This window comes from Saccoglossus kowalevskii, chromosome 16, assembly GCF_978046115.1.
Source record: "Saccoglossus kowalevskii chromosome 16, keSacKowa6.1, whole genome shotgun sequence".
NCBI classification, from domain to species: domain Eukaryota; kingdom Metazoa; phylum Hemichordata; class Enteropneusta; family Harrimaniidae; genus Saccoglossus; species Saccoglossus kowalevskii.
In genome coordinates this window covers 18,278,578-18,301,991 of record NC_140656.1, presented here as the reverse complement: position 1 = coordinate 18,301,991, position 23,414 = coordinate 18,278,578, and the positions used below count along the sequence as shown (strand labels likewise).

The 23,414-nt window shown below is 38.4% G+C and overlaps 2 protein-coding genes across 3 annotated transcripts in view; both read left to right on the top strand.

Moving 5' to 3' along the window:
- LOC100376928 (carbonic anhydrase 1) overlaps positions 1 to 6,333 on the top strand; it is a 36,414-nt gene extending 30,081 nt beyond the window's left edge. For both annotated transcript variants that reach the window (XM_078010194.2, XM_002735813.4), the window contains exons 4-9: positions 902 to 1,069; positions 1,560 to 1,705; positions 2,979 to 3,074; positions 3,972 to 4,038; positions 4,668 to 4,828; positions 5,684 to 6,333. In XM_078010194.2, coding sequence (XP_077866320.1) covers positions 902 to 1,069; positions 1,560 to 1,705; positions 2,979 to 3,074; positions 3,972 to 4,038; positions 4,668 to 4,828; positions 5,684 to 5,902 — 857 coding nt within the window. In that variant the 3' untranslated portion in view covers positions 5,903 to 6,333. The remainder of the gene's footprint in view (positions 1 to 901; positions 1,070 to 1,559; positions 1,706 to 2,978; positions 3,075 to 3,971; positions 4,039 to 4,667; positions 4,829 to 5,683) is intronic.
- A 7,270-nt stretch (positions 6,334 to 13,603) lies between these two features.
- LOC100373777 (carbonic anhydrase 1-like) lies at positions 13,604 to 17,925 on the top strand. The gene is made up of 7 exons (XM_002735793.4): positions 13,604 to 13,707; positions 14,560 to 14,733; positions 15,389 to 15,534; positions 15,745 to 15,840; positions 16,150 to 16,216; positions 16,503 to 16,663; positions 17,657 to 17,925. Exons 1-7 carry the CDS (start codon positions 13,632 to 13,634, stop codon positions 17,867 to 17,869), a joined length of 933 nt encoding a protein of 310 aa, XP_002735839.3. The 5' UTR covers positions 13,604 to 13,631; the 3' UTR covers positions 17,870 to 17,925.
- The last annotated feature ends 5,489 nt before the right edge of the window (positions 17,926 to 23,414 follow it).

Below are 23,414 nucleotides of genomic sequence, written 5' to 3'. Positions count from 1 at the left end.
AATGTTGCAAAGAAAACGAGTAAAGATATTAAAAAAAACAATGACACCAGTCTAGGAGGGGTGTTGGTGAATGATCGCTGGCGCTATGAATATGATTAAAGCGCCCCAGTCTTGTTCGATTTGGGTCTCGTACGACCGCGACATAAACAACGCGTACGCATTTAGAATTGACAGCTTACTTACGGATACGCAGACGTGAAAACAGACGATAAAAACTAATTCCAGTTGAAATGTATTATTCCTAATTATGCAAGCCGTGCACTAATCAGCGTCTAGAATATTTTACATATTTCAACGTTGTCTATAACAAGAACTACGGAGGGGAGGGGGTTAACGCCACAACGTTGAAATGTAGTTATAAATTTGAGCTATAGTAAATTGAAGTCTGCTAGAATCAGGCCCCAATTTTTCAACCGAGGCTGCCAGGTTCGGGTGCTGTATTACATTAGTACATGGTATCTGGTTCTTGAAATGTTTCTCCGTGCCTTATAATTATATTATATGAAAAGATGTTGATAAAATATAATAGCAATAAACCTCCACTCAATATTGCACAATTTATTGTGAAATACCACATCCCGGGGTATACCACAAGAATGATAGCTTATTCCTCACTTTTACATTTCGCCCCCGGTATCACATACTCGTAACATTCATTACAATCATTATGTCATTATTGAAGCTGTTCTATTCATCTCTTGTGATCCCACTGGAGGTAGTCTGACATGTAGAAGTGAGTAGGCCCTCGCCGGCCGAACGGCATCAGACCTCATTGGGTTTGGAGCACTGCGGAAGGCACAACGCACGCGAACTCGTCAGGCTACCACTGTGGGTACTTGATTTTATATACGAAAGTCACTTCTCATTTGCATATGTGGTTTTAATGAACTTTTTTTTTCAGGACCGACAACATGGCCGACAGCATTCCCAGCTTGTGCTGGAGAATCACAGTCGCCAATAAACATTGTGGAGACTGAATCGAGCGATATGGGAACTTTTGAGTTGACTGGGTTTTCTAACTCTCCCCCTACTGATTCTACCATGACACTGAAGAACACAGGACATGGAGGTATGTGTGTCCACACTTTTGTTCCGATTTGTAATCGCATGGCGATGTATTTGTAGTAGCCATCGAATTAGCCATTTTATACTTCGTAGTTGGTCGTGCTATTCTCTATAAATGGGCGCCGAGATCCTGTGAAAAGTGAGAGGGCCGCGGGACTGTTAATTCTTCACCGTCACCGCTTCCACGGCGGGCGCGATAATAGGAGACAATTTTGGGTGCAAATAAGTGCAAGAATCATTGCCTTTCCTGTTTTCAGGCATAAAACTTGCATATATGACCTAAGTCTTTACAACTTGCTTTCTTTGAAGTGCCTCGAATTGTATACAACGTTGTTGTCTGCTTATATGCAAATTTATGTAAATGAGCATGAACGAGCCGACACGATCATGGATGCTGACGTAATTAAGCACAGCACTATGGGAGAATGAAACCTGCAAACGGCTTCTATTTATGTGATTTGATAGATTATCGGTATATGCTATTATTATTGCAGTTCAGGTGGACCTTGTGGGAGATTACCTCATTAATGGCGCATGTCTACCAAGTGAATACAGAGCAATACAATTCCATTTTCACTGGGGAAGTACGAATGATAAAGGATCAGAACATCGAGTCAATGGTGACATGTACTCTGTCGAGGTGAGTTCGTAATCATAATATGAATAATGTAATGCATGTAATGATCTACAGAAAAAAGGGTTCATGGAAAGTCTTATGAGTCCCCAAATCGAATTTTGAAGAATGACCTAACGTAAGTCGTACACAAATAAAATAAGTCCTGTGTGATTATCGGTACAACAGTAAACCTTGTGATCCATTTGGTGATTAGAGACCACAGTCCTTCTACAATGCAAACTGGTAAACTTTCTCGGTTTCTCATAGTGGTCATAATAATACGAAGTGGGGATACAATTTAAGTGACTAATTTGTAGTTAGTTCGTCGACTGAGACACGAAGCATTAAACTTCCCTGCGTTAATGGAAAAATTGAGTCAACGCGAAAGTACTTGCAATATTGTGCTCGATTGGTTATCCAGCGCTAACACTTAACAGTCAACAGTCAGGGAGCAGTTTGTTTTTTGAGAAGCTTTTATCGAACTATCATCAGTTGCGTTCACGCACAGCTCCTTAGCACGGGCTAAGAGGTCAAATTCCTTAGCCCGTGCTAAGAAAACGTGCGTGAATGCTTAGCACGGGCTAAGGAATGCTAAGTACGGGTTAAATCTGATCCGAATTTAAGACGCGGTCTAGACCTTAGCACGGGCTAACAAAGTATGCGCGAACGCTTAGCCCAGGGCTAAGCGCCTTCTGCGGCGACCTTTGGGTGTGAAAATTGTCCCATGTTCGTATAACGACAATATTCCACCAGTCATTACTCCGCGCTCGCTTCCACACTAACCGGGTCACTGTAGTAGAGCGTACAGCAGCTCCAATCGTAGACAAAATAAATTTGGTTCGCTGTCTACGACATGCATTAATAAAACTCTGTATTCTGTTACGACCGTTTGTATACTGTTTATGTGCATCCAAATAAGTTGGGTCCGTCTTCTCTCGCGTTTCTGTGCACGTCGCTTCAAAATTAGAACGAAACATGCCAGCAGCAGAAATAGAACCTCGCGCGTGTCATCCTTTTTCGTTCGTAAATAGCGGATTACCAAAGGTCACCGACTAATGGCACCCCTTAGCCCGTGCTAACGACTGGCCCTCCCTGTGCGTGGACGCAATTGGGTCTAGCCGAAATGCAAATATGCTAGATAAGCCTAAATCAGCTTAAATCTTAGCCCGTACTTCGTGTAACGTGAACACAACTATCAGCAATGTAAAAACGGCAAGATCTTGAGACTTCCTTGTAAATAAGTATAGGTATATCATAAATGGCGTGTTATCTCCATTCCTTGTTCATTTCTTCACAGATGCACATTGTGTCATTTGATCACATCAACTTCGCGACAGTAGCTGACGCTCTTGAAGACGCTCAAGGTGTGGCTGTCTTATCTACTCTGATTGAGGTGAGTAAAACCCCAAACTCGCACACAAATAAGTAACGTGCAATGTTATATTCAAACTAAACAATGTATTTACTCGCAATCAATAAGATCTAAAGCACAGGAAGATGGGTAGTCAAATAAGAGCAAATTGGTAGTTCCATTTGCCGTTTAGCACCTCTAACCGAACCGTACTTTGCGCAAAATAGGCATTGTGCAATATTACCTCAACATGCTATATTCATATCAGGCAATGTGTCGACTTACACTTAATCGCATCTGATGGACATAAAGTTTTTCCATTCATAAGAGGCTAGTTGGAATTCCATCTGCCGTTCAGCGTCCCTAACTGACTAGATAAACACAAGATACGCACAAATGGACAACGTACATAATATAACAACTATGTCGACTCACAATCAAATAATTCTAAGCTCAGACAACTAATACATTGTATTAGTTGTCTGAGTTCTAAGGCACAAAATGATGATTTATGAATTAACACTATATTAGTAATTACATTTGCCGATGGGCACCCATAACCGACAAGATAAACAAACGGTACGGTGATCGATCGTGAGTGGACACGCGTTTGCATTGAATATAACGTCGATTCATGTTTAGTAGACTGCACGTCACTCGATGTTGTGCAGTGTTTGTGGTTTATTTAAATGGGTATAAGTTGGAAGACTACAACCCAACATAACATATACCGTTACCGTTACGTTTCTTTTACATTATGTGCATCTGCCCATGAGATACGTTCACACCAATATGAATATACTTCTAACTTTAACATATGAATATGCTGCTAACTACAGCCGGGTTGTATCTGTCTGGTTTCCGCAACTGTATTTGCCTATGGGGCTTATTAAACGCAGTGGTTTACATATACATAATATAAGAAAACACTTATTTCAGGTTGGTGTCGAAAACAATACAGCTTTTGATAACATTTTCGATTATTTGGATGAAGTGGTATATCCAGGTAAGTTTGAATATAATATTTAACTGACAATAAACCACATTTTTGTGTGTTTTTGTTTTCGATGCATCAAAATCGATTCTCGAAGTTTTATATATTTATCTGTTATTCGGCAAGTATATATTCTGGCCGGGCACGCCTTTTTTTGTTCGGATATGCGTTTACGTGTTTGGTGATGATGATAAATCGAAAACTTCTACATTGCGGATAACTTTTCACGTCGAAGTCAGTTCCGATCACAACATTCGACATTCACTTTTGCACAATACACTATAGCGCTCAGCTTTGAAGATGAAATACTGTAAAACTATTTATTTCCACCGTCATTTTGATGTTTTGTACGATTTCACTGGGTTTCAAGTTTTCGACAGAGGAAACAACCAGTCCGCAGATTGAATTTTTGCCAATTTTACTTAAAACAAAAAAAAATAGTAAAATTAAAAACCAGTGAATAATTGATCATCATAAAAACAAACTTATGCTGAGAACAGTTTTCTTACGTGGACAGTAACAGTTTGACAGTGGCGGCAAATGCCATATCTCAGTCACATGTACGTATAAAACAGTAAAATAAAACTATGTTCTACTAGTATATCGTTTTATCTATAAATATAAATGTATATTTCTTTCAGATGAGACCTACTCCTATTCCGATACGTTCCCGATCTTAGCGATGATGCCTTCTGACCTGACAACGTACTACCGCTATCAAGGTTCACTCACCACCCCGCAATGTAACCAGGCTGTGATTTGGTCAATATTTCAATCGCCTGTGCAGATTTCGCAAGAACAGGTAAGAAGAAATGTAGAGGGCGCTGTGTACTTTATTACGGGGTGTGATGTCCAGTCTGTGAATCAAATATCTACTTATACAGAACTTCATTTGCTTTAAAAAAAATCACCATATTTCGATAAAAAATACATACATTCAACAAACATTTCACTGTTATCAGAGCTTCTATGCTGCCACGGCTTTATGATGCCGTTCACCAATGAGGGTGTGACGAATGGAAAGTGAAATCGACCATAGTCCCGAAATTCTAGAAACTTTAACAAAAAAATATGTCATGTCAACCAAATTGTCCCCCTCCGTTGTAATTGTCGTAGTTTTCTTTATTTTTTGCATGCGCATCTGAGAAAGTTGGTGAACAAAAAAAAATATTGATCAGATCAAGAAAACGTATCATGTTTTAAGATTTTTTACCAAACATAACACTTTGTATCCGATCATCTGTCAAAAATGTTAATTTGCCAGTACCTTATTTATTATGCTTTATGCTTTGACCGAACCCATCATTGATACTAGGACCTAGTTGTCCCCAGGGAGATTCAACCCGAATTTTAGGTTTATGCCACCGGAATTGATTTTTCGAGTTAAAAATATCACGCAAAAACTGATATTTTTGTTTTTTACCGTGAAAGTATTCCTTCATATCCTACATTTATCCAGCGGGACGCAAATAGAAATAGTCTTGTCTTGTTTCATTTCCCATAGTGCATTGCAAATAAGCTCAGGAATGTAAGCTTTGAAATTTGCTCTGACTCCCTTGAAAAATATCCCATTATTTGCATTTGTACAGAAGACTAGACTTCGAATATCATCAGAATTCGAATCTTATCATGTTTATATATGTATTTCTCCCTCAAGTTGGACCAGTTTCGTACTCTCAAGTTTAACGCTATGGGCGAAGCTGACAACCCGATGGTAGACAACTTTCGTCCACCCCAGCCTCTCAACGACAGGGTGGTCTATATCAACGACTTGTCAGCATCACCATGCGAAGAATCGTCGGCGGCCATGGTCTACGCTAGGTCCGGTGTTATTATAGCAGCCATGGCGATAGTGAATGCGTTCATTAAATTTTAAATGCACGTGAAACAGAAGTCAGAGCGTTAATCAAGACTATTAATTCAATCTAGTACTTAATTCCTGTTTTTGTATGGTCATTCTTAAGTGTTTTTGTGACAATTGCGCATTATATTACTCTGTCAATGCGGCAGTGGAATCAATACGAAACCACTTGCTCGATTGGTCACAAAACCCTAACACACAACATTTAGACCAATCAGCACCTTGTTTGGTGACAGTTTTGCTACATATAAAGTTCTGTCTTGTATATATGCTTCGACACAACTGGCAATAGTACGCATGGTCGGGCAGGTGAATTGTTCTGAACGTTTTGTCCCATCTTGTTGCATTTTTACAAAACCAACCAGTTAATACTGTCATAATTTCCTATCACTTTCCCAGTCTATGTACAGAATAAAACACTACAGTAGCATGTGGTACAACGGTAACTGTAAATGCATGTTTTTTTTTTTAATTCATTCACATAATGATCACGTGGTTGTCAGTGATTCTGGAGTGTCCTATGAGGTTCTGCAATATTATAATAAAGGGTACAACTACCGGTTACGGTGTTTTAAGTTCCTTTTTCCGAGATCACATTATAAGAACCTTTCATAGTGCACGTTGTTATTCAGAGTGTTGAAATCAAGTTTTTAGAGTATAGTTCTCTCAGAGGTTATAAACAGTCATAATACTTTGTATTGCACCACCGTGACGACTGTCGTCAATTTGCCAATGTGAATTCTAGAATTTCCGTGGTTATATGCCGTAGCCGTGGTTATAAAGCGGGATACGAGGTCAAAATACCGACAGCTCCGAATATGTGACAAATAGACCACCTCGTATTCACAGAATCAATTTGACTGGCCGAAACTTCCAATTCGCGACAGTCGTGGTGCAAATTGGTGAAATCATGGTCACTTGATGGCCAAGCTTTGCGCTCGTGCTTCAAATGCCGTAACCATCATGTGACCATGCTTTCACTCGTACATACATACTCGTACACTCGTACACTCGTACATACTCTGTGGGGAAAATTAGCATATTTGACGGGAGATAATAACCGAGCGTATATTCTTAATCGAATATCCGGGCGTTAAAGCGGGGGAGTCGTCACCTGCGCATGCGTCAGATGGCCATAGCGTGTCATTGCTTACAAACAAGCGTCTACCCATGAGCCTTTGCGTTTTAGTGTGTGTTATCGTCGCCTGGGACTCAATTCTCGCGTGTGCGCATTTGACGACCCTCCCGCTTTAAGATTATAACCTCATTGTCATGGTCGCATAAACATATATCACGTTTATGATATTATATTATGTTTATATCACGTTGGTATGTTTTTCATTCTCTTAACGTCTTTTTATGGATTTTGTTATCACAGGGGGTGACGAAGAGCCATGGGATTTTAAATATTCACCTGTAGATGGGCGAAGTGCATGCCAAAATAGATAATAATTGTAGTGTATTTCAATCAACTGGGGGATAATGTACATGTAAAACGTGGCTAAACAAGTAAAAATATGTTTTAGTTGTGATTTTTTTTTCATTTACGCCGATTTATGAAATAGAAGACAGGCACCGAGCGAAGCAAGTGTTGGATTCATACGATATTCAGCAAATAAAGCGCATGTTCATCATAGTGATTTTTTGACAATAATAATTCGTATAATTCGGGCAGATCTTCTAGTGCCGAATTTAAGACCTTGCTTCGGCCATCAAATGGCTAAATCCAGACTAACCATATTACAATTGTATGTACATTGTATACATGATGACACATGACATCATAATAAAAGATGGCCTATTCGATAAGCGTACACTAATTTCTTCGTTGTTGTGAAAATTGTGTTATGTGTCTACGTAATTATATAATTTAGAAACAGTATCTATTGCACATACTAGTGACACGCGCACTATAGATTTATGGAACTGGACGATGTTCGGTACCGTACGTTCCCGTCTCGTCCCGTTTGCCTAAATCAATTACGAACGATTTAAATAGTTAAATAAAACAAAAACTATATGTTGTCCGTAACTCGAAGTTTGGTTAATTGGTATTGAACGTTCGAGTTACTAAATGTGGACGTTCAACAATATTTTTTTAAATATTGCCCGTAACTATAGAAGTTCTGTTAACTGTTAGTTGAGCATAGAGTCACAATTTGGGCGTGGTTGTGGTTTCTAAACTATGGGCGTGGTTAATTTTTGTTATTTGTTTATGTCTCGTAATTCGATGTTCGTAATTTGTACAATTTTGTCTGTTGGTATATTTTACTTAATAACCGGCCCACTGACCTTCCAGGTGAGAGGGGGGGGGTCAAGGGAGAAAAACCGTATGATGCTAACCCCCGAAAAAACAAAACTCGGGGCTAGTCGGTGCCGCTCACAGTACTGCACTCGGGCTCAGCCCTTCCACGTTGTGACTCACTGGCACGCCTACCCCGCGTCCGGTCCATGTAGTAGTCATTTCAACCAGTAAATTACCAGTACATAAAATAATTATTTCGTCATTCAGACTTCATAATACGTCTAAATTCTGAGATATTATAAATTTCAGTGACAATAAATAGCAAGTATCTTCAACTTTATTTTCGGAATTCAACAACCAGTAACTGACCTGTTCAACGTTAAAAAAAAGACCGCCGTTCATGTGAAGTGCACGCGAAATGTGGTGACGTATCCTTTCCTTTCATGTACCCTGGTGAAACAATCACAATGTTTTGCGTCGTCAACATAGTACAGAGCACTATGCGCATACGTCACCATGCATATCATTGGTGAACGTGATTAAAAGCAGAGGCCCCAAAATAGAGTAATGGCGTGCATCGAAATTGCCAGGTGTCCCTAAAAACAACACGTTGACTGCGATTGCCCACGTACGTGCATAGTCCCAATGTAAGCATTTTCTTGGATCCATAATATTGCAAGTTTTGTGTCAGTAATGAATGATTTACACTTGGATAAATCAAAATATGTTGAATCCAAGTGTCTGCCGTAGTCGAGTTCAGTTTACCCTGACAAGGACGCGTGAGTTGCGCCCTCCGCGGTGCTCTAATGAGGTCCGGTGCCGTTCGGCAATCAACAAGATTAGCAGCGGTAAACGACCTTTCGTAAACCCATGTTGACAAGCATTGGTAGTGTTCGTGACATGACTGTATGACACTTTTAGATGATCTTTTCAAACACTGATACTGATTAGATAGATGATTATGGCAGTGTATATTTATTGCAAAGCAAAAGGCCATTGGCCCAACGAGCAATTACCGTTTCACTAAAACAATGATAACAATAACAAAAAACATTCAAGTTCTGCTTTTCATGGCAAAATAAACATAACTCGCTAACTGATTTAAAATTACATCGTTTCTTGAACTCATGAGCGAGATAAATTTATTGTAAGTGGGGTTGGTTCAAAACCATACAGGCAAAAAATCTGCTCTTATACGTTGATAACGATGGCAAATAGCTAAAAAAATGATATTCGTCTTCAATATAAAGCCACATACAACTACATGTACACCATTTAAACCTTAGTAGGGAAATTCACTCGCATTAAATTGCGTTCGCCGTGCTAGGCGATCAAAAAATGTATTTGCACTAAAGTACGTTCATGGTATTCACTTTATCGTGGCATAATCACTGTTTTTACCCTCGCTTACTAAAATTAAAATAAGTTTGGGTCGCAATCACCGTAGCCATCGCCGCCACTAATAAATAAACTACTAGTATATTACCACTGGGCCGAATCAATGATATACACATGTATCTGATCATCCCAAAAGTGGATGATTGGGCGAAAATTATTTCTTTTTTTCTTTTACTTTGACCTCGACATTCACGCTAAAATTTGGATTTGGCAAATACTAGTAGTCTCCGAATGTTGGTTCCCCGGGCGCCTCTAATAAATAACCTATCTTATTTTGGCCTTGACCTTTTTTCGCTCGAAAGGCAAAGGCGATAAGACTAGATTTTCAAGGACGCAGATCGGTTGGATCGGACGGTTTCCAATTCGTCGTATGTCTAGAAACATGGCAATGTTGTTTTTGGCGAATATATAACATATTCTGTTCCAATAAAGGATTTTCATATGCATAACAATTCCTTAATGAAACATTTCCTGTACTCTCTAAAGTTTGACAACGCCACTAGCCCAAGATGGACTTCCTGTTCAACGCGTTGTTGAATGTTCGCGTACACTGTACGTTAAAACACACTCTCGAACTTGACAATATTCACGTTCAGACCACTAAGCAAATACTAGTAGATGGAAAGATTGGTGATTCGATTGCTGGCCGGGATAGCTGCATTTAGTGTTCATTTCTATGCAATGTAAAATCATATCGATGCTGTGGGCGGCGAATGCTGACAGGTTGTTTTGGTTCTGCGGCTCTCGTGGCACGGCCAACTGACATTTGCTGATTTTTTTTAACTATTCTGATGTGTTCTGAGCTGTTTATAACACTGACAAGTAAGTAAGTACTAGTAAACAGTCCGGGACATAGTCAATATAGGAGTCTGAATCAGTTAGGCCCCGAAGATAGCGTTATCACACAGTAGTCCATTAATGAACGAAATTAACATAACAAATAATCCCATATTGACAAGTTGTTACCTTATATTAAAATATGTTCGCATATTTAGAGTACTAACAAATTCCCACTTCCGGGCCGACCAGACTTAATATACACCACGAATATTCACTTTTGAGATTTTTGGTATTTGTTGGTTCTTGGATATTTCAGCTTCGTCGTCCTGTACTTCATTTAGTAATTCGAACTTCCCAGATATCGAAAATGCCTTTGATTAATTATTTGCTGAGGAACGGCCGCTTGAGTACGTGCTCTGTAACTTGCAGCACATTAACGTTAGGTAATAAAATTCACAGGAAGTTGACAATCCTTAATATTGCTAAATCACCAGTTGTGAACTTTGTCAGGATTTTCGTATGAAGTTACACATCATTCTAGCAAGGACAAATATTGATTACTTTTGTGCAGCTTATATAATAAAATATGAAATAATTTGTTAGTATATCTTTATTTATTAAAATGTGTACACATTATATCTAATTGTGGTGGGAATTGCCAAGCCAGTTTATAAAATTATAAACAAAGGGCGAAATATGCCCTTGAGAAGTGTTATTGACGGAAAATAATATAATATAATATAATATAATATAATATATAATATAATATAATATAATATAATATATTATAATATATATATATATATATATATATATTACCTTACGAAACAGTACTGTAGAGTGAACTTTACTCATGTAGTCGTGTCTTAATTTCTCTGTCCACGTATGTAAATCTGCTCTACAAACTCATCGTTTAGTATCGAGCACTCTCACCTGGAATAATCGACTACCTTCCTATATATATATATATATATATATATATATATATATATATATATATATATATATATATATATATATATATATTTCTTTATTTCATTGTCGAGTTATACATTTGTTACGTACTATAATTTATCTATATTGGAAAACGGTTATGCGGATTAATAATTTCAAAAAACATTATTAAACTATCCTTTACAACACCAATAAGATCATACTGATAATGTTTATTAATCTTTGAAACTAGGGGAATTATCAGAGCATGGGTCTTATTTTGGAACTCCTACCAGAGCAACTGCACAAATCATAAGGGCAAATTAATAGCTTCTAAGGATGGTATTCACAGAATAGCGCCAGTTGTTAAAGAAACATAAAACTTCAATCCTCAACAACGATGAAAGGACCAGTTACTGCGACAAAGCCCTACTCCCCGCGAAACCCACCCAATACGAAAGCCACTTACCGCGAAGCTACTAGTTATATTTAATAAAACATTTCCTGTTTCTTTAGTGCCAATTTGTAACGGCCATCTCCGAAATGTGGACACTGAAAGCGTAGCAAATACTACTACAAACCGACATTGTGCACGTATATTAAATCACTTGCAAGCGAAAAAATACCGTGACGGCCGCGGGATTGCGTCAAGGTCTCAGGAGGGCGCAATTTATTGAAAACCAAGCAGGCTTCAGGGATCATGGTACAAGATTACAATATGCCAAGTGCCTGGGACGGCCTCGCACTGATGATTTTGTGTGTAATTTCCCATAATAGCTTGCGTCGTGCGTCACAATATTTTACAGTCGCCATCAGACCTGACTGCTCTGTCTCGTACAGCACTTATTACAAATTCGAAAACAATGACTCGGATCTGGATATTATTATTGTCGTTATGCATGAATTCATGTCATTCTCAAGGTATGTTCAGTTTATTAAACAGTCTTCTGTTAGGAAAACCGTCGAATTGTATTTTTTCGGCGACTGCAGAAGTCTTGGTGTCCGATACAGCGTTGGATCTACCGATAATCTTGCTTCAAGCAGTTAGTAATCTATGCTGTAACGTCAGCAGTAAAACAAATACTGTAAAATACTTTTTTTTAACTTGAATTAATTCTCGTTGAAACAACATTTTGTGTGTTTTGTATGGAATTTATTTTCAGTGATTTTTGAAGAGTCGAATGTAAAATATAGGAAAAAAAGTTATATTCGCTGGATTTTATTTTCACTGGTTCATTCCTTTCGAAATTTCTAAATGATGGCCGTTTCATCAACATCAGAGCCTGTCGTGACGCAATATCAAATGCCGCAAACTGTAAGCAATATTACTTTTCCAATATTACTTTTCCAAATGCGATGACTGAAGTGAGGAGGAATTATTACACAGTTGATCATGACACGGCTGGCACAGTCAATAACCGGTCTCTTTAGCGGACTTGGTAGTGCCATCGCCTGCAAGTTAATAGTATTTACTCCCGCTAAACATCGACTTTTATCTCACTGCCCACCTTTGTTAACCTTTGTCAAACTAAGATATCGCGCTTTGTATACTTTTTAGTTGACATATCACATGCGCACTGCAGTTTACTTTGTTGAAACCCTGAAAATACAACTTGAAATGAAAAGTAAAATCGTCTGTTTATTTAGTGTTTTGTATTTCATGGAATAACTTCATATAGTTGTAGGCGTTGTTTAAAATACTTCGTTATGAATATTGTGGTATATTAGGAAATGCAACATATTGGTGTTAGAACCCTCCATCTTGATTTGCATACAGACTCTTGTTTATTTGTTGGTGTTTTTTTTTTTCAATAAAATTAAATATCATGGATGTGTTCAAATGCAAAGGCCGGGTTACCACAATCCCAACAATAAATATTTTCACTGGCGATTAGTGTGTTATTTTAAACGGAAGAATCGTCACCTGCGCACGCGCGGGAATTGAGTTTCAAGCGATGATAACAACACACGCTAAGAACGCAAATGCTCATGGGTAGACGCTTGTTTGTAAACAAGGACACGCATGCGTAGGTGACGATTCCCCCGCTTTAACGACTGACAGGCAAATCTCCTGAGCTGAAACTCTGGGGTTGACGTATTTGCGATATATGTTTATTCTTTGATTACGACGTTTAAAAATGTTTAAAGAAGGTTGTGGTGTCACAAAATGATCTCAGATTAGTGTTATTTCTCTTAGCTCTTGAATTTAGTTTTGTTTGTTGATACGTAATGACCGGATACATTGAACCCCGTGACCTTATCTTGGCGTGTGTGGGCTATGGAAGTTATTTTCATTAGCAATGCGGTGTATTCATGCTGAATTTTCACCGCACCATTGGTGAAAATGCCTTCCATACTCCATAAGCGGCAGGGCGAGGTCACGGGGTTATGTCATATGATAATAACAAAACACGAATTCAGTATTTGCCTTTTCTTCCAGAATGGTCTTACAGTGGCGAAACAGGTAAGATAAAATAGATAATGGCGTTGGAATTGTTAATTTCAGAAAAAAATAAAATTTGTATTTAAAATGCATTTCTAATATCTAAATCTGTTAGTATGCTCTCCACGTCACAGCTTAAAACATTTTAGAAAGAGGTAATACATATTATGCTGTTAATGTGTCCATTACTGTACTTCCACTCTACTGTATGTAGAGTTATACATGCCAGTATATTCTCACAATATCACTAGTAAGCTTGCAGTATAATATTATTTACACATGCTTTTTATTTGACACTATATTCCAAACGTAGTCATTCAGCGCGCCTTCATATTTCGTGCAATACAATTTACTCGAGTTGTATACGTCGTGAGGGATTCACGTGAACAGGACGCGTGGCGACGACAACCACCATTTTTATCCAGGTTTTATATACAGCGATTTATCTCAACGTTTTAAAACAACGACAAAGGTCATGGAGATATCGTGACAAAATGAAGTCAGTGACTTGTATTGTTCCGAATAAGAGATTTATTTGATTGTATCTCGTATTGATATATGGCGGTGACAAACACGGAGCAGTCGCGTTGTGTCCAAAACAGTTTGCTAGTTTGTTTGTTTGTTGGATGATTCTCCCCGTTTTTCGGTTCGTTCGTTTGCTCATTCATTTCTTCTGCACTGTAGCAGGCTTAAATAAAATAAAATTTATTTCTGATCTACGAGTATCAATAATATCCATCTTTCATTTCCTCTGTCTATCTTGGAAGTCGAGCAGAGGTATATATAGAAGGCATAATCTGATACGTCGACTTGGTGTCCAATGAGGCACAGTCTTATCTGAAGTCGAAATGGTAATTCTAACTTGTCTCGCAGGACCTGCCAATTGGCACAAGATGTACCCCACCTGTGGCGGCGAGAATCAGTCGCCTATAAGTATACTTACGACGGAAGCAGAGGAAATGGCAATGTTGAATTTTACATGGACCGGGTTTGGGGATGACCCACCCAACGGAGCTAGCATGACCCTGTCAAATCTTGGGACAACAGGTTAGTGAAGGGTATATTGCGCGTGCGTATGAACTTTATTTGTTTCTTTGTTAATTTTTCACTACTCCAATGTCCTCAAAGTATTACAAATAAATGGTCTATGATTTCAGTATTGGCGCCTTGTTTGGCGTGGCGGCGGTGTACATGTGATATAATCAATAAACAATAAATTATCTTTCGTGAAATTAGATTATATAACTATTTCGAAAATAAAAACAGAATCAATAAAAATCAGTAAAATCAGTCACTATAAATTCACAATTAGTTAAAACAGGTTTGACCATATATATCATATATATCATACCGATGCGAAGTCCCGACTTAGTATATGTATAGACTCCATTTAAAGCGGGAGGGTCGTCACCTGCGCACGCGCGGAAATTGAGTCCCAAGCGACGATAACAACACACGCTAAAAATCCAAAGGCTCATGGGTAAACGCTTGCTTGTAAACAATGACACGCTATGGCCATCTGGCGCATGCGCAGGTGATGACTCCCCCGCTTTAAATATAACAGAACGACCTTGTGTCATGTGTGTAATTGCCAATTGCATAATCATGAATGGCGAATTAGCAGATCAAAAACAGTCAGTTTTTCCGAACTACCATACAGCGCCCCCACAACGTTGATATTTTTTCTTTATTCTACCCATAGTGCAAGTGAACTTTACGGGTGATTATTTGATATCTGGCGGTGGTCTGACAAACACGTACAAAGCAACAATGCTCCATTTTCACTGGGATGAGAATGGTGTACACGGCTCAGAACACACTTTAGACGAAGTTAGGTATCCAATCGAGGTGTGTACATATGTAACGGGGCCCGGTTTGAGTTGTACTAATAGTCCTAATAACGATAATCCGATGCGTACACCGCGTACAAAATAGTAATACATTGTTTGTTTCTACGAAATTCGAACGGTAGCCGCGCGGCGACTATGGAGCCCGACAGAGGGCGCAACTGCAGCGAACTGGGCGACAATGACATCTTTGTTTGGTTATTTATTTCAGATGCATTTGGTTGGATACGATTTCGAAAAATATGACGATTTCGATTCTGCACTCTCTCATCCCGAAGGTATAATTGTCGTGGCAACGTTTTTAGAGGTAAGTACAAGTCTTAGATCAAAATAAATGTATCCATCAAAATACTTCATTAAAAACTTTCCGTGACCTTTGAACTTATCGTTTTCCCCGAGAGGAAACAGCATAAGACCCAGTGTGCGTGAACACAAACAAACAACTGACAAACAATCCACAACTAACCAAACGACTGACAAAATACTCCAAAAATTACTAGCAAGAAGTACAGCCTGAGTTAACAATAAACGTAAGATATATGAACCTCAAAAGAGACTGCCATCCGTTGTTAAGTGTCATTTAATCTGTTGACCTTAACTTGATCTGTATTTTCAGATTACCAGCGAAGATAATCCCAATTACAGCGAAATGTTCACAGGGTTTAACAGCGTTACATACAAAGGTAAATAACTTATTATGGGCCCAGTCTCAGTGTTAGCGCCATCCGAGTTCATCCAAATCAAAGAACATATGTAAGTGGCCCATTAAACGCCACAGGTGTAATACAACGCGTGTCCAAAATTTATAATATACAATATCACGTCACGTGGGACCTATATCGAACACGACAATACGACTGTGATGCTTCATTCGTTTTTATTTCATTTATGAATATGCTCTGTTGCGATGGAATCAGTAATTCAGCAACGTATGTATCAATCTAATGTTCGTTTTTTTCACTCTGGTAGGGCAATCTTATCAGTACCCATCACCATTCCCAATATTACCGATGTTGCCCTATAACACGTGGGATTTCTATCGTTACCATGGTTCACTTACGACACCTGCATGTGACGAGGGCGTTCTATGGACTGTATTCGTCCAGTATCAGCAAATTTCGCACGATCAGGTACGAGTTAAAGGGCGGTGGTCGTCGTGCTACGCATGTGCGACATTTATATTTATAAACATTGGTTTTCCCACAATCCAATCCGCTATTTTAATGAAAATCAGTATGAATATGAGGTTAGACCTGGGCGCGACTTGCACTAATTACCACCGGTGACTCCTTCGATACCTTCGAATCACCTAAAAAAATACCTAATTAAAGCTTGATAACGTCTCAGTTTGTACTCGTTGCTGTGCAACAGCCAAAGTCGCCATCTTGGTTTATATGAGACCCATATGTCTGGCGCATGCGTGGCGCAACGAATACCGCCCTTTAGTATATTTCGCAGGTGTCTTTATTAGTGATTGCAGTGATTCTTTTCGTGTCCCGGCGTAGAATCCATATTTTTATATAATTACAAGCATACTGCGAACATAACGTGATTTGAACTGAGACGACCACGACAAAGCGTCTTACTACTGTAAGTAGTACCTCACTCAGCCACGCCACATTTCAAAATAGCGTGTAATGACCTGAATGCAAGCCTTCAGTGATGAAATAGAAATCTATCCACTCGTGGAGCGTCAGGACCCGGGTGGACGCGATTAACTGGTAAACAGTACGAGCAATTTAAATGCACTACAACTAGATTGTGCATCACAAACTTGGGGAAAAATGAAATTAAACTTTAGAATACCCGAACTTGTTTCCATAGAAACATTGATTGTGATTTCTACCATAAGGTCTACAGTGACAGCCAAGTTGATTTGAAAAATAGATTACATCCTAATCTAAAGACTTCATGTTACCTCATGTTACTTTCCTTCGGAGTTTAAATCAAGTGTTGTTAGCCATTAATGACAGGTTTTGATCATTTGACTTTTTCGCTGCACAAATTAATATCAAATACTGCCCTACAAAAATTAGCATATAAAGCAGCAATGGGGTGACACTGTGATTAATACATGGTTATCCCGACTATTGTTACTACTAATAATATATATTCGCTTTCAGTTCAGTAATTTCAACACATTGATGTCAAACTTCGAAGGAGAAGAGAATGTGCCCCTCAGCAATAACTATAGACCGGTGCAACCGCTGAATGGTCGATCTGTTTACAGGCGAATCGATGGGGAGTTGGCATTCAGCAAATCTACAGAATTCAGGATAAATACATGGATGACCTGTGTTGCAGTTGTATTGTATTATTGGACAACATCGTTATAGGGGTCTTAATCTCTTGATTAAACGTGATTTATCAATAAATTCGTGACGTCATAACACCCACATTGTCCGTCATGGTTTAAAGGGTGGTGGTCGTCGCGCTGCGTCCTGTTCGATATGGGACTCATATCGACGCATACAACGCGAATAAAATATATTGTTTGTTTACATGAAATTCGAACACGTGCTGCGCGACTACCACCACCCTTTAAGTGTCTTCCAATTTTGTAGTCAACACACCAAATAAACCCATAAATGAAGTTATTTATAGTGATTACCCCGGGACAAGTCATTATTCTTACTGTAGTTCGTACTATAAAGTATCATCCGTGGTAGGAATATTCAATTTACTTGGGTTTGTAATGTAAACTGTAAATCTATGCAGTTTTTTTTTGGGGGGGGGGGTGTATAATGTAATTTACCAAACCGATGTGAACGTTCAAAATGGGATTGATGAGCTTCCTCCTCGCTGCCGTTACATCAAAAACACTCAAATTGTTCTCGGGACCAGCTACTGATTTAAACGTCACATAGTTGCCACAGCAATAGTAAGTGGCGTAGTGTACATGTCGTTTGAGGAAACTGCGTTCCAGATTATTTTCTTGTTTCTCATATCATCTATAAAAAACGTATTAAAATGCATGTCTGCTAATATAAATAATATATGCGTACCGAGCTCTGTGTTCTGATATAATCAACTTTGTGCTGCGAAATGTAGGTCGAGGTGAGGTGACTCTTACACGTGTATGTGCCAGTGTATTCCCCAAAGAATACTCATTGCTTCATTACAGGATTACAGCTTTATTCAGCCAAACAGTAAGCTAAGGTAACGCCTCGCTGTCGCCTCCTCTCCTTCTTCTCTTACACAATCCTACTATAAAAATAATTCTAAAAACAGCACATTAATTGACGGCTATTTGGGGGAGGAGCAATATCCTTCCCATCATAAACCGTGCTCATAAACCTTCAACATAAAATACTTCAGAAACTGTGTTTTACAAATATTACGTCTACCAAGAAATGGTTACCATCATGAAGCCCGGAAGGCCACACAAATTTGTTAAATATCAGTTCAGGACGTAGAATACGGGCGTTCATATGAAATATAATTCAAAACAAAATGACGCTCACAAATTCGACAATAAGAAGTATGCATTATGTTACACATACTATACAATAGTCCTAAGATTTTGAAAATGTTCATCGTCGTTCATTCTTGCATGTAGTTTTCATAATTATTACGCTCATTCGTTATACTGTTTTACCTCTGTGATACACGGTGTTTGTTACCTTTAGCTGGTTTTTTTTCGTATAATATGCTAATAGCTTATTGTTCTTCTCTCGTATAGTCCTCACGAAAGCGTCAGTAATTCGTGTGCTTCTCATAGATGTACTTGATTCAGTTTCTTGTGCAATGGTGTTTCTGATGTCGTTCACTTCATATTGATCTTTCGGTTCCTTCTTCATCTTGTCAACATCTTGTCATCGGTGTTATTTTGGTAAAGCTGTTAGTCTTTAAATGCGTCTCTTTCTCTCATTGATGTTATCTGCTTCGAAGTAATTCGGGTTTTCCATGTCAGTGTCGTACCCAAAAAATTAGTTCATTACAGATAGTTCAGTTTCGTTCATCCAAACATAAGCTGAGGTAACCCCTCGCTGCCTTCTCTCCTTCTCCCTTCAGTTTATACTTTGCAAATCTAGTTTTACTTGATCGGTCGTGCACATTGTCCGAAAATGAACAACATTTGGGATATTGTTTGAATTCATGTTTTGTTGAAAGTATTTTGATTAGACATAGACTATATATCTACAATGTCAGCGATGTCCGTTTCCTAATAGTTTCTATCCACATGAAGAAAATAACATTTATACATCACTTTGACTTTCTCATAGTTCGCGCCCGACTTGGTGCTTCTGTGATGTCGTAATGATTTTTAAAAAGGTGTATTCAAATCTGATTAAAACGCAATGTTTGTAGAGGGTCATTGTAGAGCGCATTTTGATTCCGGACGTATCGCCTCTAAGACATCTTTCAACATTATATGCAAGGCAAATCTAGTAGGAGCAGCAGCTAATCAGAACTCGTGTTTAATTGTCTTCTTTATAACGCGGAACGCTTTATTTTTTTAAACAAATCCTGTTAGAGGATCATTCTTAGCAGGAATAACTGTATTATATGCGGCGCAGTGATGAACCATTTTTTTCGGTGATCCGGTCAAACATCGACACAGAAGTAATAATCCGGCAAATATTTCCATTCCTTTCCGCCATTGTGCGCCATCTATAGACGGTTAAAAGCTATAATTATCAATCTGTTTCTCAATTTTTTATATTTAATAAAACATTTTCTGTGTCTTTAGTGCCAATTTGTAACGGCCATCTCCGAAATGTGGAATAGCTTGCGTCGTGTGTCACAATTGTTTACAGTCGCCATCTGACCTGACTACTGACTCCATCCTCAGTTTTCACATCGCATTTTATGTGATGTCGGATGCAATTGTGTCTAAAACAATATTTCGGTAATTTGGTCCTCTTTATGTGGTTATATTTAAGGTAGCGGGACTATTATTTGCATACTTGTTTTCATCTTCTAATTGTGACTAAATGACTACAAATAGACCCAGGAAAGTATATATTTTTAGAATCGCCAGACTTCAAGCTTTTCACAAGTGTATTTTGCATGCCCGTATCTGCATTCTACGACGCGTTACTCAACCAAAGGTGAAAAATTACTTTTTCTGTAAAAAAAATAATTACGCATTTATGCTGGCGATAAGAAGTATTTTTTTTGCACTTTTCCTAGTTGTTCAATAGTCTGGTAAATTGAATGTGTCTGGTCAGTTTTATTTAAGCAACGCGTTTTAAAAAATAGTGTGCTGAATTTCAATTACTGTTTTAGTCGCATTGCCCCCAACTCAAACCACAACTCGTTGGTAAATAATCGATGAAATAGTTTGTCTGGACACATTCAAGTTCCTCTCACTGTCACCTTAAAGCTGTGAAAATTTGGTGTTAATCCGACGATAATAAGTATACGTTATTTTTTGTTAAAGACCTTGTATTTTGAAAAACATAAACTCCTAGAAAACGTCCATGAAGTAACAGCAAAGATTTTCAAGCTTGTTTATCGGCACGATCAATTAGTTTTCCCATCAAGGTCTGTTTTAACATGTGTAGGGACATCCAAATGTGTAAGGCTATTGGAAACCAAAAAAATAAAGGAATGGGATAGCTATAATTGGATAAAATCGGCAGATGAAAACACCAAAATCAATGATTTTTTTCAGTGGCTGTGTGACCTTGTGTCTGACACATTCATATGCAAATAACTAATCTGTGAAACAAATAGGGGCGGAGACAAACCACTCAAATGTTTGGAAACACTAATTGTGTGTCAGATAGCTACTGATAACACATCCTAACATTGCTTTGTCTTGAGTTTATCTTTGAAACACAGGCACACAGATTAATTCTGTGTTGTTGATTTTGGAAAACACTACTGAAGCTGCCTTGCTTCCCTTCAGAAAATCTACATTTTAACCAACTTACATGACATTCTATGTTATGTTGACTTTATCACATGAAAGTTTATAGTGCATTTCATCAGTTAATAAATAAATGTGAAAATCGTAATTTTCAACACAAATAATAGTCTCGCTACCTTAAATTTCACAGTACCTTTTTATGCTGGAAACGTTGCATGACGTCATGTTATACAGTCTCGGGACTAATGTAAACAAACAGAGTAATCTGATAGCGCACGATAATATTCTACAATATAGTACGTTGGAAATTATTGTCAGTCAAAGAAAAAAAAATGACCGGCCTGATTGGAGCAATTCCATGTTCATGTGATAATCAGTGTAGTGCGTATCACGTGACCCGTGGCCGCGCTGAAAAAAAAGCACGACTGTTGCGCAGAAGTCTCGTATAGCAGGTATTACAATTTCGAAGCAGTCGTAATGAAAACAATGATCTGGATATTATTAATGTCGCTATACATGAATTCATGTCATTCTCAAGGTATGTTCAGTTTATTAAACAGTCTTCTGTCACGAAAACCGTCGAATTGTATTTTTTCGGCAGAATTCTTGGTGTCCGACACAGCTAGGCATTTACCGAGAATTCGAATCATGCTTCAGACAGTTACTAATATATGCTGTAACATTAGTAGTAAACCAAGTATAAATTAGACACATAACGTACCATGAAATATACAATACCTGCTAGGTTATAATATTTACTCCCACTATTGTAAACATCGACTCTTATCTCACTGACCCCTGGGTTACCCCTTGTCAAACTAAGACATCACGCTTTGTATACTCTTTAGTTGACATATGACATGTGTACTGCAGTTTACTTTGTTGAAAACCTGAAAATGCAATTGAAAAGTAAAATTCCTCTGTTTATTTGGTGTTTGATATTTCACGGAATAACTTCATACATGCTACTCAAAACAATTTAAGGAACACTTGAATATTCTCAGTTAAAGCAAGATCCTTTATTTCAGATAAACCCATTTGGTCACATAATTGGTGTGAAACGTCTGCACAATGAAACAGATGATAAGGACTGCATGTAATCATTACACATCGTTACATGAGTTCTGAAAGAGATAAAGGTTGAAAATAAAAATCCCAGTTCATGGAACATTTCAATAATGGGGGTGACCATCTCTTGCAGTTACACCATGCAACACAACGTCGCCTCATGGATGTCATTAATCTCTGCAGTGAACGTTGTGGTATCGCTTGCCTCTCTGTATCAGCCATTGAGCTAGCTGACGACGATCCACTGGTGGGGAATCATGATTGTCCATAACACGAAGACCAAGTAGACCCCACAAATGTTCAATTGGTGCCATGTCAGGTGAATATTCAGGCCAAATTGGCAGTTACGGTTCGGTTACGAAAGGCTGAGATAAGGAGGTAGCGGTCCTCAGTAGGAGTTGTGACACGTGGACGATCTGAATTGGGTCTGCCATGTACTGTATGGGTTTCTCTGAAGCGCTGGGATAGTCTGTGAATAACAGATGGGCCCACATTTAGCCTTCTTGCAGCTTCTTGCAAGAAAACACCCTCATTTAACCAGCCTATGGCCCTGGCTCTCTCTTCAATTGTTAAATGTCGACGTGGAGGCATGCTTGCAAAAGCTGCGACAACGCCATTAGTGAGTGTATTCTGATTACCATAATTGGAAGATGTGATCACAAGGATGCATTATGTACAGGGAAAAAAAACTCAACATTCTTTGAAGCATAATAATTAGAGCAGGTGTGTGATGAGCAATGTTCCATCTTTTCACCTGATTTTCGCCTGAAAGAATACATAACTGTGTAATTGAGGGCGCACTTATTCTCATCTACTGGGTTAAGAAAGTATTTAGACATGTGTGGCAGATTACAAACTCCCATTGTGGCAATATTGGGGTTACGTGACATCGTTTAACATGGTCCAAACGTATTTGATGTAAAAACTCAGGTGTTCCTTAAATTGTTTTGAGTAGTATATTTGTATGCGTTGTTTAAATACTTGGTTATGAATAT